Source organism: Eretmochelys imbricata, chromosome 3, assembly GCF_965152235.1.
Source record: "Eretmochelys imbricata isolate rEreImb1 chromosome 3, rEreImb1.hap1, whole genome shotgun sequence".
NCBI classification, from domain to species: Eukaryota; Metazoa; Chordata; order Testudines; family Cheloniidae; genus Eretmochelys; species Eretmochelys imbricata.
Genome location: NC_135574.1, coordinates 198,823,735 through 198,838,822, shown reverse-complemented (window position 1 = coordinate 198,838,822; position 15,088 = coordinate 198,823,735). Strand labels below are relative to the sequence as shown.

The 15,088-nt window shown below is 39.7% G+C and overlaps 1 protein-coding gene across 1 annotated transcript in view; it reads left to right on the top strand.

Moving 5' to 3' along the window:
• The window catches only part of MACROD2 (mono-ADP ribosylhydrolase 2), a 1,333,771-nt gene that overhangs the window by 324,904 nt on the left and 993,779 nt on the right, over positions 1–15,088 (top strand). The window contains exon 4 of the mRNA XM_077812043.1: positions 4,729–4,758. Within this exon, the coding sequence (XP_077668169.1) occupies positions 4,729–4,758 (30 nt within the window). The remainder of the gene's footprint in view (positions 1–4,728; positions 4,759–15,088) is intronic.

Below are 15,088 nucleotides of genomic sequence, written 5' to 3'. Positions count from 1 at the left end.
CTCACTTCATCGGATGCATACCGTGGAAACTGCAGCAGACTTTATATATACACAGAGAATATGAAACAATACCTCCTCCCACCCCACTGTCCTGCTGGTAATAGCTTATCTAAAGTGATCATCATGTTATTCTAGTAATTTATCATTACTAAACTCAACTGAATTGACAGCAGATGATAAAAGCTTCACTGTCAGTAAACATCCATTTAAAAAATCAGCTTTTTTCACTTTTTAATTGTTCTGTCTGCAATATTAAAAGAATTTTTGTGAATACTCAGATTTTTAAATTCATTTGCTTCATCCGAATTAACTTTTTTTAAAATTTACTTTCCACAAGCATTCAAGAGGTCCAAAATGTTCATAGAAAGTGAAAAATTTGAAGGGAATTTCAGGATTTGTTGCAGAAGTTCTGTGCGTATTCAGTCAGTGAGCACAAACAATGCCATGTGACTTCCCTAAGTAAGGCAGATCAAATTTAGAATGTTAAGTTCCATCCATATTTGTAAAATATATTAATGTATACATTTGAATAATGAATATATTTTGACAACGTAAGATCTCGTTGCTGAAAATCCACAACCAGAAAGAGACTAAACTTGCTTAAATAGTTTCCCCCAAATTATTTGCACTTCTGTGTTTTGGGAGGAATGCTGGTGTTTAGCGTGAAGGCCGATTGCATTGGTCAGAACAGGTATACACTAATGGGACTTCTTCAGTTGTCCTGTAACTGCTGATCATTTATTTCTTGAGCACGGAATAAAGGCACAGTCCTGTGAGGTGCTGAGCATATTCAACTCCCATACATTTCAAAGTCCATTACTTAAGCACCTCGCTGGGGCTTGGTCCGAAACCCAATGGGCAGACTCATGGTTTTTTATGTGAAGGATTATTCCTTAGGGATTAATCTGAGTCTAGGAAACTCTCTTTTTACTTCTGACATGATGGTACCAAATCTAAAACTCAGGACCTGAAAGTTATATTACCTCTTCAGGACCAAAATCTGCAGCCTCTATCCAGGCAAACCCCAACTGACTTCAATGGGAGTTTGCCAATAAGGAATGCAGGATCATGTTTTACCAGCATGTGTAAATTGTTGACATTTTTACAAATAAGTGCCTACAGTACAAGCTGCCTGAATTGTGTGCTAGAGAGACAAGATGGGTGAGATAATATCTTTTATTGGACCAACTTTAGTTGGTGAGAGAGACAAGCTTTTGAGCCACGCAGAGCTCTTCTTCAGGCAATTTGTGTGCTGTCACTTGGTTTGATATAAATGGGCATACATTTAAAGGCATGTTTCTAGGGGTGCATTATAACCAGATTTTGAAAGTGAAAATTGGGGAACTTGCTGTGGGCTGGAGATTGCAGAGAGCAATTTTAGCAAGGGTCAGGGAAGTGGTCTCTGAAGGGTAGCTTTGGGAGGGATTGGGGGACAGGAAGTCCCTAGCTCTCACTGTCTCTTCTCATAGTTTCTCATATACCTTCTCACCCTATCCTCTCTCTTGTCTCAGAAGCAGACTCTTTCTTGTTCTCCCCAGGTCTGGTTAGAATCCTGTGCTCAGCTGTAGACTAAGGCAGAGGATGAGGACAAGAATCACGGCTGCTGGCCCAGGCTGGATCAATGTCTGACTGCAGATGATGGTTGTGTGTACTAGTAGCTCCGAGGCTCAGTGACCTTCTGTGTGTGTGTGACAGGAATGTCTCCAAGTCTCATGCAGGGCATGGTGGTTTTGTGGGTTGGAAAAGGCAGGAAGAGTGGCAAAATGTGAGCGTTCTGTCTGGGGCAAGAGTCCTTAAGGTGCTGTCTGTCCTGAAGGGCCAAGACAGTAAAATAAAACAATGTTAATAAGTTACTACAGTAATTCTAATAGTTGTAGTTGATTGTGATACATTGTGGCCAAAATCTTTGTTTAAAATGTTTTTACTATTGAATTTTTATAATGCTAACTAGTGTGCTATGTTTTAATAAGTTCTACAAGTATTTGAAAGATGAAAATTGTCAAGGAAGGAGGGAATTTAATGTGATCTAAGCAGATGGAGGATGTGGTTTTGCAGAAGAAAATGTTAGCTGAATATCCTAAGAAACTTCCTAACAGTGAGGTCTATAAGATCTTGGGCAAGTCTCCCAAGAGAAGTGTTTGAAGCCCCGGAACTTGAGTTCATTAAAACTAGAACGGACAAAGCGCTCTAATACACTCAGAGAATAATCCTGTGTTGCAGGACGATAGTGTTAGGGGCTTTTCTCCTTTTTTCAGCTTGTCTGATTTTACAGTTGTGCTAGTTTCAGCTTATACATGTGTTGATTAATGTTATTGCAGTGAGAGTTGATATTGACTATTCAAGTAGTTTGGAAACTGCTAAAGTAAAGGATACATCAGCTGTTTGCATTTCATGGAATTCTTTAAGTCGTGTGCTTTTCTTCGGTATTGTATTGAAATTCAGTGAACATAGGAGGTGGTAAAAATATATGGATCAAAGCCTCCTGCTAATCTTTGCAATATATATCATTTTATCTTTGCAAAGAAACTTGTATAGGGCTACAGTTCTGTTACCTGCTAGTATTTTTCAAATGATACCCACGAGTCTAAAGGATGCTTGCTGTGGTACAATAACAGTAAATAACAATAACAGGACATTTTTCCTTTTTTTTAAAAAAAAGGAATTTGTGTTAGTTACTAAATACACTATTTTATGGAAAACGTAGCTTGGCAATTGTGGCACAGCTTCTGTAGTGTCAGGAAGAGCTGATGGTATGACTGAAAGAGAACGTAAGAGATGTACCCCCAAAAAGAAAAGAGGTAATGAAAAAGCAAACTAAATAGACAGTGTACAATATGATTTCTTTAGATGGTTAAAATAAACCATCAACAAAACCTACCATATGGATTTGTGCTGTGTCACAATTAATCATTTTGGTGATCATAGATTATTCCTACTAGTCCCGTAGTCATGGGGACTATTCCTATAGGAATTGTTCCTTTCAAATAGGAAAGCTCAGATACTAGAAAGAGATGCATGCAATACAACATATATTATATACTTCCCCATAGCCTTAGGGTTTATCTATATAGGGGCATTCAGGAAAATTAATCCAAATTAACTAAAGGTGTGAATATAAAATAGATTAGCTAAACTGCAATAAATCCCTGGGTGGAGACACTAATTCAGAATTAGGGCTTGTCTACATGGTCCCACAATGTGGATTAGAGGGATATGAATTGTAGCACACACTAATGTGTTGCGCTGTAACTGTCCCATGTAGACCCCGCTAGTGTAAATTAAAAGATACCTAGTTCATGTTAAAATGGGACTATATTAACACAAACAAGGTATCTTTTCGTTTGCACTAGCAGGGTCTATATGGGGCAGTTACAGCGCACCACATCAGTGTGTGCTGCAGCAGCTCACACCCCTGTAATCTGCACTGCAGGGCCATGTAGATAAATCCCCAAAGTGGCCTTAATTCAGTTTATCTTAATTCACTCCCAAAGAAACTGTGTGAAAAGCAGCTTCACTTTGGAAGTGAATTAAACTAAGCCAAATTAAGGCCACTTTAATTCTGAATCAGAGTTTCTCTGTATGGTTTTAATGCAGTTTAACTAATCCACTTTAAATTCACATAAAAATTAATTCAGATTAACTTTCCTGAATATCCCTGTGTAGATAAGCCCTTAGGTTCTGGAGGAAGGAATGTTTTACAGTCTCGCTCCTCCTTTGCTCATCAATAAGGTATGAAGGTTGGAGAGAAGTGCTTGTACCTCTTCCTGTTGCTTAACTAATTAAGTAGAGTTTGAACCTTTATTTCCAGCTTTTCATCCAAATGTTTGTGCTGAGGGAACTTGCATTTCCCATACAATTGTAGGATGAGTACTTCACTGAAGGGGGCAAGCTTATAGGCTTACCATTTCCCCATTCTTATGCCCAAGTTGTGGAGGGACAATGAGTGGCTGCAGCCACAGCAGCTTAATTTGAACAGCTGTCTTGAATAGCCTTATTCTGCAAATTACTGCTGTGCAGAATTTACCCTTTATGACTTGGACAGACAGATGAATAGATACAGTAGAGCAGCATGTAAATATACTGAGTGAAATCCTTACCCCATTGAAATCGATGTGAAAACTCCCATGGATTGTAATGGGACTAGCATTTCATTCACTGTGGTTTTTACAGATGTCTGATTAGAGGATAATTTGCTCTTTACTGATTTTCATCCACAAAGGCCCCATGTCATAGAGACCCAGGAGAACTAATCACAGAGGGCACCAAAGCCCATTTGCTGATCTCTAAACTGACAAGGGGTTTTGCGCCTTTATTTGGTTGTCACAAAGGAATATTGCATGGACAGCTATACAGTTTCAGAAGTTTATGCAGTTTAAAAGTATTACAATTTTCATACATTGTTTTTAATTAATTTAATCTACAGGCCCAGAAGTGTTGCATGGTATTTTACAAATAAAGGTTTTGAGAATAATTTAGGTAAATATTTTTTTTAAAATGTGAACCAATAATGTCCTTGGACAAACAGATAAAAATGGAATGGTTTGAATGAAAAACAGTAACTCGAATTGTTTTTGTTTTAATAGAATGTACATTCTATAATATGAATAATCAGTTTCAACAATTTTACACTATAAATATAAATTTGTACCTTATAAATAAATACTTTCACCTTCTGTACCATTTCATATTTAAATTTAATTCTAATTATTCTCCTTTTGATTTTCCTAGCTAATTCCAGTCTTCTTGGAGGTGGAGGGGGTAAGTCTTTGTTTAACATGCTCCTTTTTCTCAAAAACACTATGTATGCTCTGAACAAAAATAATATTCAGTAATGCCAATAACCACAATCAACACAGATCATCTTATTTATGTACAATAAGTTCCAAATGTAAAACTACCTGAATGGAAAGAGAACCAGATGAGCTTTTTATCCTTTACATACAGCCAGGAGGTTGTGACCATTCCTTTCATATATGGACCTCGTAACTGTCACCATTGTTACCTGAAGCATAGGCTGCTGTGCTGTGCTGTGCTCTGTTTGGGCTACACCTTAGAGCCATTCAAAAACTAGAGTTGGGGTATCTGAAGTTGAACTGCTACACTTGATGTATCTTTAAGTTATTTCAAGGAACATCTGTGGCCCATGGATAAATATCAGATAAAATATTCAAGAAACTGTAGCAATTGTAATTACTTAGTAAATAAAATTTATGTTCAGACATTTTTATCTCAGCTGTTCACCCCATATCTGTGAGAATAGTGCAGGAGAATAATACTTTATTTCTAATCTTTTCTTTTTGTTGTACTTTGGTGTGAACTTTTAAAATTGAGAGTTAGTGAGGCAAAAGCTTGTGTAGTGAATGACAGAGTGGCTTCTAATGTCGTTCAGAAACACAATATTTTTTCCCTTTTAATACATGACATCATTTTGCTTTTCATGTATTACTGTAGCCCTAAGAGCTTACAAGAGTTAACAGTTGAAAAAATTACGCAGGGTTAAATTTCAGCATTTCTCTTGCTCACTCTGTTTTCTGCAGGAGGGGTAGGGGGAGAGGCTCCAAGCTAGAAATTTCACAATACAGTAGCTGTATGGATAGCTATTAATCTTTCCTGGCTAGAGTTTAAAGGACCTGATGATCACAGCCTACATATGCAATTGGAAAGGGAAGGATTCAGTAAAAAAGATTGCTGTTGCTTTTCAGACTCAGAGTGATTTGTTTTCGCAACCTGAACAGTGTAAGCAACTGTCATTCCTGATCCATGAAGAGTGGATTCTCACGTGAGAAAGTGCTTCAAAACTACATTGAGAGGGAGTTAGAAACATGAACAGATTTTTAGTTCAAATACAGATCAGAATGTAAACCTACAATGAAGTGCTGTCTAATAATTTTCCAGTCAAGTTAATCTGTTTCTATTTCTTTGAGGCAGTTTGTGATGCACCAAATTTGATTTTATTATTTGTATTACTATAGCACCTCGTGCCCTGCCCAAGGTAATCCCTCAATAGTGATTGATGGACAAAAGGTGAGATTACTATATTATCGCCTAAGTATTTATTCCCATTTGATAAAAGTCAGTACAAATACTCAAATTTCAGTCAGGTTTCTAGAGAAATGGTTATTGTAGAAAAGTTTTAGTTATTGACTTTCATCAGTATTTATTCAGCTGGACTGCACTTCAGAAGTTGGTATCCTATTACTGTGGAACCACAGAATGTAGCTTGTCCTCTTGGCTCAGTCTGGCAGACAGGATGATGACCAGTCCCCAGCTGGGATTCTTCTCGCTTTTCAGAGCAACCATCGCTGCTTTTCCAATTCAGTTCCTGCTTGACTCAAAGCCACACTCAGAAATGTGACCTTTGCTACCACATCTTGATGCCATTTTTGTTTCTTAACCCAGAAGGTGAAAGACACTTGCTCCTAAAAGGCAGGCACTGCTCTGGAATCTAAAATAAACTTGAAAGGAAGTGAGGAAATTGGTTAGTAAAACTTCAAAATGGAACCCTTCAGAGCCATCATAAATCAAGGTCCTGGTATTGGTGGACCTAAGGACACCCAGTTACAAATCCTCATCACTTACTCTCTCTAAAAGTACCTAGGGCTTGTGCTGAACATATGGTCTTTCTTATAAGCTCTTTTCCATTCAGCCTGGAATCTGACCTGAGAATGTTGGTAAAGGTCATGTTGGTCATGCAGTGACACTCTCTCAAATGGGTTTGTGAGATTCCTTCTCTAGCTGACTAGTTTATTTGGCCAATCTCAGGACTGGGCCACCCAAATGGTACAAGGAGTCACTAGCATTGTTCAGTTTACTAGGTCTCACAGCAAACAAACAAGCAGCATCCTGGCTCCAGACTTCTCTTTATCCAACCAGAATACATACTGCCTTGGACAAGAGTCTATCAGGGTGGGAAGTAAATGTGGATCCCTGCTGAACACAGGGAATATGGTCTCCAATGGAAAGACGGTTTCCTATAAACACCCTTGTGCTGCAGGCAACAAGGTTAGCTGCATTACTGCTCAGAAGGCTAAAATGGGAAAAATTTATCCTCAGAATTCCAATGCATGACAGTGGTCATGTACCTGAACTATCGGGGTAGTAAAAAAAGTAAAGAACTCTCAGCTTGCTCCTGTTTTCCTGGGTACAGGTGCTTCTCCTCTCAGTAAGGTTCTGTTTATTCCAGCTCAGCTTCACTGTACACTGTGGGCTTAGGCTCTCCAAGTTTCTCCGAGCAAAGCTGCAATAATGGAAAAGTCCTTTTTGTAGATCTGCTTGCAGTGAAATTCAGTTCCAAGTGCTTCATCTTTCATGTGACATTTTTACACCACCATGAAATGCCTTGGGTCTCTGAAAATGTTACCTGTTCTAAAATCTAGATTTCTTTTCTAAAATCTTTCCAGCATTGAACTAATTGTAATTAGATTGTGTGAAGAACCCTGGTCTCATCTTCCTAAGTTTTCTAATGATCTATTAGAAAAAACTTTTTAAATAATTCTTTTGAAGAGTTAATGGACCAAGTTTTTGATAAACATGTTTGCAAGCTTGTCCTTTGGTTCAAGTGCCGGTGGCTTTGCATCACTGCCAGCTACTTTTGTGCCGTAAGAGACAACCAAATTTTAAATCAGTCATCTGACCAGATTATCTAAGTATAATTGGGCTTTTTAGAGCCAAACTGATGATTGTCCTTAGATTCCAATTTTAAATCTCCTGTGTATGTTTTTATGACAGAATGAAGAGATATGAAAGATGCCAGACAACAATTATTCAGATAACTATTTTTTTAAAACAAAACATCACGAAATGTACAATATTATTTCAATGGTAGACTTCTATATTTAACTAAAGATTCTTTTTAAGACTTCTTTCTGCTTGTCAGATAACTCTTATGAAGTTCCCTGGAGTTCATTAAGAATCTTATGAGTAATTTTGTCTTTCTTTTAAAATTTAAATTCAGTTTTTACTAAGAGACAGCCTGATGGACGCATTTTATTTCACTTTTCACTTTATTTCAGATCCAACTTTTTCGCCAGGTTTACCACCCAACTGCTTCCATTAACTTGTGCAGAACAATTATTTATGTATTATTTGTTTCTAGTGTCACCCACAGTATCACAGTGGATAAATGCAAAAGAAGGCACAAGCCCTACCCTGAACAACTTATGCTCCAAGGTCAATATTTTCAAAAGGGGCTAGTGATTTCTGATGCCTCCATTTTTTTTATGCCGAAATTGTAACTCCTTTAAAATTGCCTGAATTTCAGAGGTGGTGAGGGGACTCAATATTCACTGAAAATCAGGCATCTTAAGATGTCTCCTTAGGTTGGACACTCAAAAATGGAGATGCCCAAAATTACTACTTCGGAAAAATTAGGCCTAAAGTTGTGTGATAAGCATGGGCCCATTACTACACACCTTGTTCACAAGAGTAAAGCCTGCAGGATCCTGGAACGATTTTTTTTTCTCTGCTTAACAGTCCATCTTTTCTCCTTTGCCTTACCACTTCTCAGTTGTTTCTCTGAAGGTATATTCTTTCTTGATTTGCTGGACTTAATGAACCACACATTGCATGCTAATCTTTGGGTTGTCCTTCTTTCTGTTTATACATGATATTTTCAATTCAAGCTTATAAACTAATTAGTAACAAACTAGCTTTTTTCTGTAGGTGTTAAATTTGTTTAGCAAAGGTGACATTGGTTGTAAGTATACCCCAATGTCACTAATATTATTTATAAAGTATTTTCTATGTATATGTAGTGAGGGGGGAAGGGGAGTCCAGTTTAATATGACCTCTTAGGAATTTAAGCATCACCTCACCCCCATGTAAAGACACAGCTTATTTCAGCAAAATAGTTATTTTACAAGTTTATCTTAAATCAGTTCCCCAAACGAAGCTATATCGGCAAAACACTTTTTTACTGGTATAACTGTGTCAATACTAGAGCTTTTGCCAACATAGTTATGTCAGTCGGGGTGGGGGGATCAAACCCTTGAATGACATCTATGCCAACAAAATTTTTAAGTGTAGTCTAGGCCTGCCTCTCCAGTCTTTAGCCTACAATTTAAAGGAATATAGTCTGTAATCATAAACCATATATTTAACTTCTAAGTGCATTTCTTAACTATATAAACAGGGAGTGAAAAAGAAATCTCACATTAGCTATTGTTTTTACTAGTAGAGTGAAATGAAGTGCTGTGTTTTGCCAAGAGCTAGATCTGATGTACTCATGTATTGTAAACTTCAAATACTCTCTTTTAAGAGACAAACGGGGGATTTATGCCAATCACTGCCCACAAACATTGAACATTACTACTTCATATAGGACACTGAGGCCTGGTCTACACTAGAAAATTAGGAAAGCATAACTACATCACTCAGGGATGTGAAAAATCTACAGGTAGTGTCTACACTTAAGTATTCCAGTGGTGCAGCTGTAGTGTTTTAAGTGTAGACAGGCCCTGAAGGACCTTTTCATACTTTCAGTCCATAACATCATTCATTTTCCACACAGGCTGCACCTTTGAACAAGTATTCACATTAAAGACCCAGCCCTTCTAAATTATTTGGTTTAGCCAATGGATCCCAATGGGTTGTCAGTGGAAAGTTTGAGAGTACCAGTGTAGCACAGTCAAGCCTTTCTGATTCAAGGAAATAAACAATGGGTTGGGTTTTTTTGGTAGAGTTCATTTACCTCTTCCTTCATCATGTCAAATAAATGTTAATGACATTGGGGTATACAGTAGAATCTCTGGTTTCAGAGTAACAGCCGTGTTAGTCTGTATTCGCAAAAAGAAAAGGAGTACTTGTGGCACCTTAGAGACTAACCAATTTATTTGAGCATGAGCTTTCGTGGGGGTGGGAGGAGGTATTGTTTCATGATCTCTGTGTGTATATAATGTCTGCTGCAGTTTCCATGGTATGCATCCGATGAAGTGAGCTGTAGCTCACGAAAGCTCATGCTCAGATAAATTGGTTAGTCTCTAAGGTGCCACAAGTACTCCTTTTCTTAGTAGAATCTCAGAGTTACAAACGCCAGAGTTATGAACTGAGCAGTCAATCACACACCTCATGTAGAACCAGAGGTATGCAATCCAGCAGCAGCAGAGACCTTCTCCCCCCCCAAAAAAGCACAAATACAGTACCGTACTGTGTTAAATATAAACTACTAAAAAAATAAAGGAAAAGCAGCATTTTTCTTCTGCATAGTGAAGACTAAACACAGCTTTGAAACAATGTTCTGTTGTGAACTTTTGAAAGAACAACCATAACATTTTGTTTAGCGTTACGAACAACTTCCATTCCCAAGGTGTTTGTAACTCTGAGATTCTACTGTACTTACAAACAGTGAGGTCTTTAAACAAATGAATCTGCCTCATTTTGGCATTCAGCTAGCCTCAAAAGCTGTTCGTTGCTTTGTACGCTGTCACATCATTTCTTCTCGTATGTGGTGGTGGTGTAGCCATATTGGTCCCAGGATATTAGAGAGAGAGCTAATAACTGAAGAAGAGCTCTGTGTAAGCTCAAAAGCTTCTCTCTCGTAACAGAAGTTGGTCTAATAAAAGATATACCTGACCTGCTTTGACTAATGTCTTCCCTTAGGTATTTAGATAACTATGAAGACACACAACTTTCTTGGAGAACAGTGGTCATTGAGAAGAACTGATAACCTGAGGCAAAAGGACTATTAGCCTTAGTTGCCCATTAACCCCTTAATATGGTTTGTGAGAAGATAGTTGTTGCAATCATTTTCTAAGTAAAGAAAATTAAGTGTTGAATCTCATTCTCCCATTGTCATTTTAGTCCCCTGCCTCTCTTTGAGTAGGATGGATTTGATTAGTACTGCATCTAGAGGTTTCAATACTATGGAAATACATCAGCCAATCAAGTTTTCTATATTTTTACTTTCTATACAGAAGTAATACTAGTTCTCCTTTGAGTGAGTGTGTGTGTGTGTGTGTGTGTGTGTGTGTACATACCCACACACAAACACCCCTCTTCAGGTGTACCTGAGCCCGGTGCACTAAGTCAGAGACTTTTAGCTAGCAGTACCCATTGTACATGTGTCTTGCAGGTCCTCATGTCTCAGACCTAGAGTGTAACAGATGGAGCTGCTCTGATCCACTCTTAATTCCTTCTCATTGCCTATGGCTAGGAGTTGGAAGTCCCCGAGTCACCTTGAACTCAGAGACTTGCCTGCTAAACAGTGTATGTAAATAATTTATAGTATTAGTTAGTTAGCGTAGTGTAAATAGACAGCGATATTTTTAGTGTTTTCTTTGTTTCATGAGTAGGGAGTTTCTTTTCTTTCTTGAGGGCACTTTAAAATGTAGGAATCCCCAGCATTGTCCTTCCTGTCAGGCTGCTATGCCTTCAGTGGGGGGGGTGTGTGTTGCTTGATTCGTTGAAATGAAGGGGACCTAGCAGACAGATGTTCTGTCTGTCAGTCTTTTACTACCAGGATGCAGAAATCTTCTGAGATAGGCCTCAGGGAGTGTCTCATGGCGAAAGTCATACAGGTGGCTCAGACCTAGGCTAATCCATAGCTGAGTGGGCTGAATATTCATTATCCAGAAATGCTCTGTCTGTTTCTTCTGCCTCTTTGGTCTCTCAAGGGTCAAAAACCTGTGAAAATAAACAGGGAGAAGAGGCATTGCTCTCATTCCCCTGGATCTTCGTCCAACTTGATTGTCTTCTAGGTTTCAGGAGGGAAAGACTGAGCTGAAAATGCCTCCTTCACCTCTCATAATAACTTTTACTGTAGCGTTTCAGCTGATAAAGGACTCTCATAAGACCTCTGGTACTGAGGTTAGAGAGAGACCTCAAGAACACCATTCTGTGGTACCACCTAAACAACTCTTGATGTTGGTAGTCAAGAGCAGTATATGTCTTTGGTGGTGCCAGTGACCCCAGCACTGAAGATCTCTTTGCCAGTGCTCTCAATGTCAATGTGTATTATCTATGCCAGACATACCTTAGCTTGGTGCCTTCAGGCTTCTTTGGTAGCTAAGGATCTGCTTTGTCTCCAAGTGCTGGACTTGCCTCTCCTGAAACAGCCTGTGGTTTCCAGATGTTCCACAGTGCGAACTTCAGGACTTCCTCAATGTTCGCATTGGTATTGGACCCAGTGTCTTCAACTCTCAGAATACTGTATAGGAACTTTCTAGACTGCCCAATACCACACCATCTCTGTCTGAAGAATATGCTTGTTCTTCTGAGACTCAGAGCTTCAAAGAACCATCTTGGTTAGATTGCAGAGACTGAGATATTTACATCCTCTGACTGCAGGAAGGCACTTCTCCATGGGTTTGGATCATCAGTCTTATAGGTGTAGGATAAGGGTGTTTTCTGCCTGGGGCTCCCCAGCTAGGGCCCCATTCCCCAACTTCCTGCCTTGGCCATATTGCAAGTGACAAGGTTGGTGAAAGCCTCTCATTCCGAGTTTGCTGACTCCACGACCTGAACATCTTTTCTACCTGGACCCATCAGATCAGAACATTCGAGACCAAGGGCAGCAGATGCATACTCATATCTCATAGTCTTCACCTGATGAGGCAATTGTGCCCCAGTCTTACTCCCCCATCCCAGATAAGGCCTTTTTAGAACTTTTTGGTCATCCTGGCACTGGACTTTGAAGCAGAGAGGTGTTCAGGAGAACTACACGTCAATGATCTAGACGTTCTAGACGGTGCCAGGAAGGATGCCGTTGCCTATACACAAAACTTTGCTTGATCCTGCTAAACTGCTGTGGCAGAAAACCACTTCCCTGGCACTGACCTTGAAAAGGGCTGACCATTGGTACCAGGTGCCCTCACAAGGTTTCTAACAGGAAACCTGGTTCTGGGTGGCTGACAAAACTGTGGCTGTGGAAAATGAAACATCTTGGCAGGGGCAAGTCAAGGTCACCCTGAAGGATAAAGAGCCCAAAAGACGTGACATATTTGGCAGGAAGGCTTATTTCACCTCCAGGTTTGAGATGTAAATTGTGAACTATCAGGCGCTTTTCTCCAAATGTGGCGTGATTAATTGGGATTCCATGGCAAAATTTTTGGAGGCGCTTCTATAGGACTCGAGGGATGAGTTTAGTACAGCTATTTTCACTGCATTGTTGAGAGCAGAGTAACAGTTTATCAGGATCTTCCCAATTTACCTCCTCCTGTACCCACCTCTTTAGAAACGCCATGTCTGGAACTACATAAGTACATATTGATGGGTTCTGGACACTGTGGAGCCACTTTGTTCTATGACTGCGACAGCATATCACACCAAGGAAGGTTCCAGTCCATTCTGAACTTGTGAACATGTCTAAAACCAACCCCAGGACTACAGTGAGCTCTTGTCTATGGCAGCTGGGGTATGCAGCATCCTGCATGTATGCGACTCAGCATGCCAGACTTCACCTGAGATGCATACAGAGCTGGTTGATGATGTCTGTCTATCAGCCAAAAAGACACCCTCTGGATATGCTGATTCACATACGTGCTTGGGTTCTATTGTTTTTAGACTGGTGAAATGAATCCAGACAGTATTTACAAGAAGTTCCTTACTCACCCCCTCTGCCAGCAGAGGACATGAGTAACTGATGTGTGCACTGGAGGATGAGGTGCTCGCCTGAATGGGATCCAAACACCAACAGAACTTTTCTGACCTCCATCAGGGGAGTGACCAATAGACGTAATGACAGACAGTACAACCACCGTGTTTTGCCTCGAGAGGCAGGGTGAGATTCAGCCTTTCATATCAGGAGTTGGTGCAATTGTGGAACTTTTGGTTCAAAACAATGTAACCCACAGAGCCAATCGCCTATCAGGGTAGGATGCACTTGCAGCCACCTCAGCAGGGACTTCACACAAGATTACAAATGCTCCTTTAAAATATGACAAGGTGAAGACAATCTCTTACAAATAGAGAGACCCCAGTGGTGACCTGTTCTTCAACAAGGGAAAACAGAAAACATCATTTCTGTTCCAGGGCAGGGATGAGCACAGGCTCAGTCACAGATGTGTTCCTGCTTCTTTGGGAAAGAGAGCTCCTCTATGCATTCCCTCTGATCCCATTGCTACCCATAGGCATCAAGAAGCTGAAGCAGGAATACACGAGGATTATAGCCCTGGCATGGCCAAGACAGTACTGGTTCTTGGACCTACAGGGGCTCTTGTTCTGGCCTCAATTGACATTGCCCCTGGTTCAGGACCTTTTTTCATGGAATAGCAGCCAAGAGCTGCACCTGAACACTTCCAGGCTCCATCTTACAGTGTGACTGCTGAATGGCTGAACCCAGTGGAAAGAGGTTGAAAACTTCCTCATGAGCAACAGAAAGGTTTCCACCAGAAAAACTTACCTTGGAAAGAGGAAGAGCTTTTCCATCTGTGTCACAAGACATCATCTCTTTCTACTTGAAATGCCCATTCACCGTATCTTGGTATGCCTACTGTAATTAAAGGAGTCAGGCCACCTCACTTGATATTCTTGATGAAGGTGGTATTGGATTTCCACCCGAATATAATAATTCATTTACCAATATTTTTTCCAAATTCTCAAACCATAAAGCCAAAGAGATTCCATTCACATGATTTATCATTTGAATTGATAGGACAGAACAAATGAGATCTTCCCTGAGACTCTTGATATCATATGCATCAATGATGAGAAAACAGGCAGTTTGTGTGCAGAGAATTTGGAACTGGATATCTTTCTGCATCAGGGTGTGCTATGATCTTACAAATGTAATAGCTCCAGAAAGTATTCTAGCTCATTGCGTCAGAGCTCAGGCTTCCTCTGCAGCATTTTTAAGTAACATCTCCATCATGCACATCTTCAAAGCAGCTTACATGGTCTTCTTTGATTCATACTTCGACAAGACTTTATGCCATCACAGCAATTGCTAAAGCTGATGCTGACTTTAGGAAATCAGTCTTTGTCAAGTAGACCCTGAATTCCTACCACCTAAACAAGTACCACTTGGGAATCATCTGACATGGAATATATATGTGCACAATCATTGAAAGGAGAAAAATATACCTGTACAGTAACTATTGTTCTAGCCTGCTGTGCACATATGTGTTCCATGATCCACCCTCCTTCCCAACTAGTT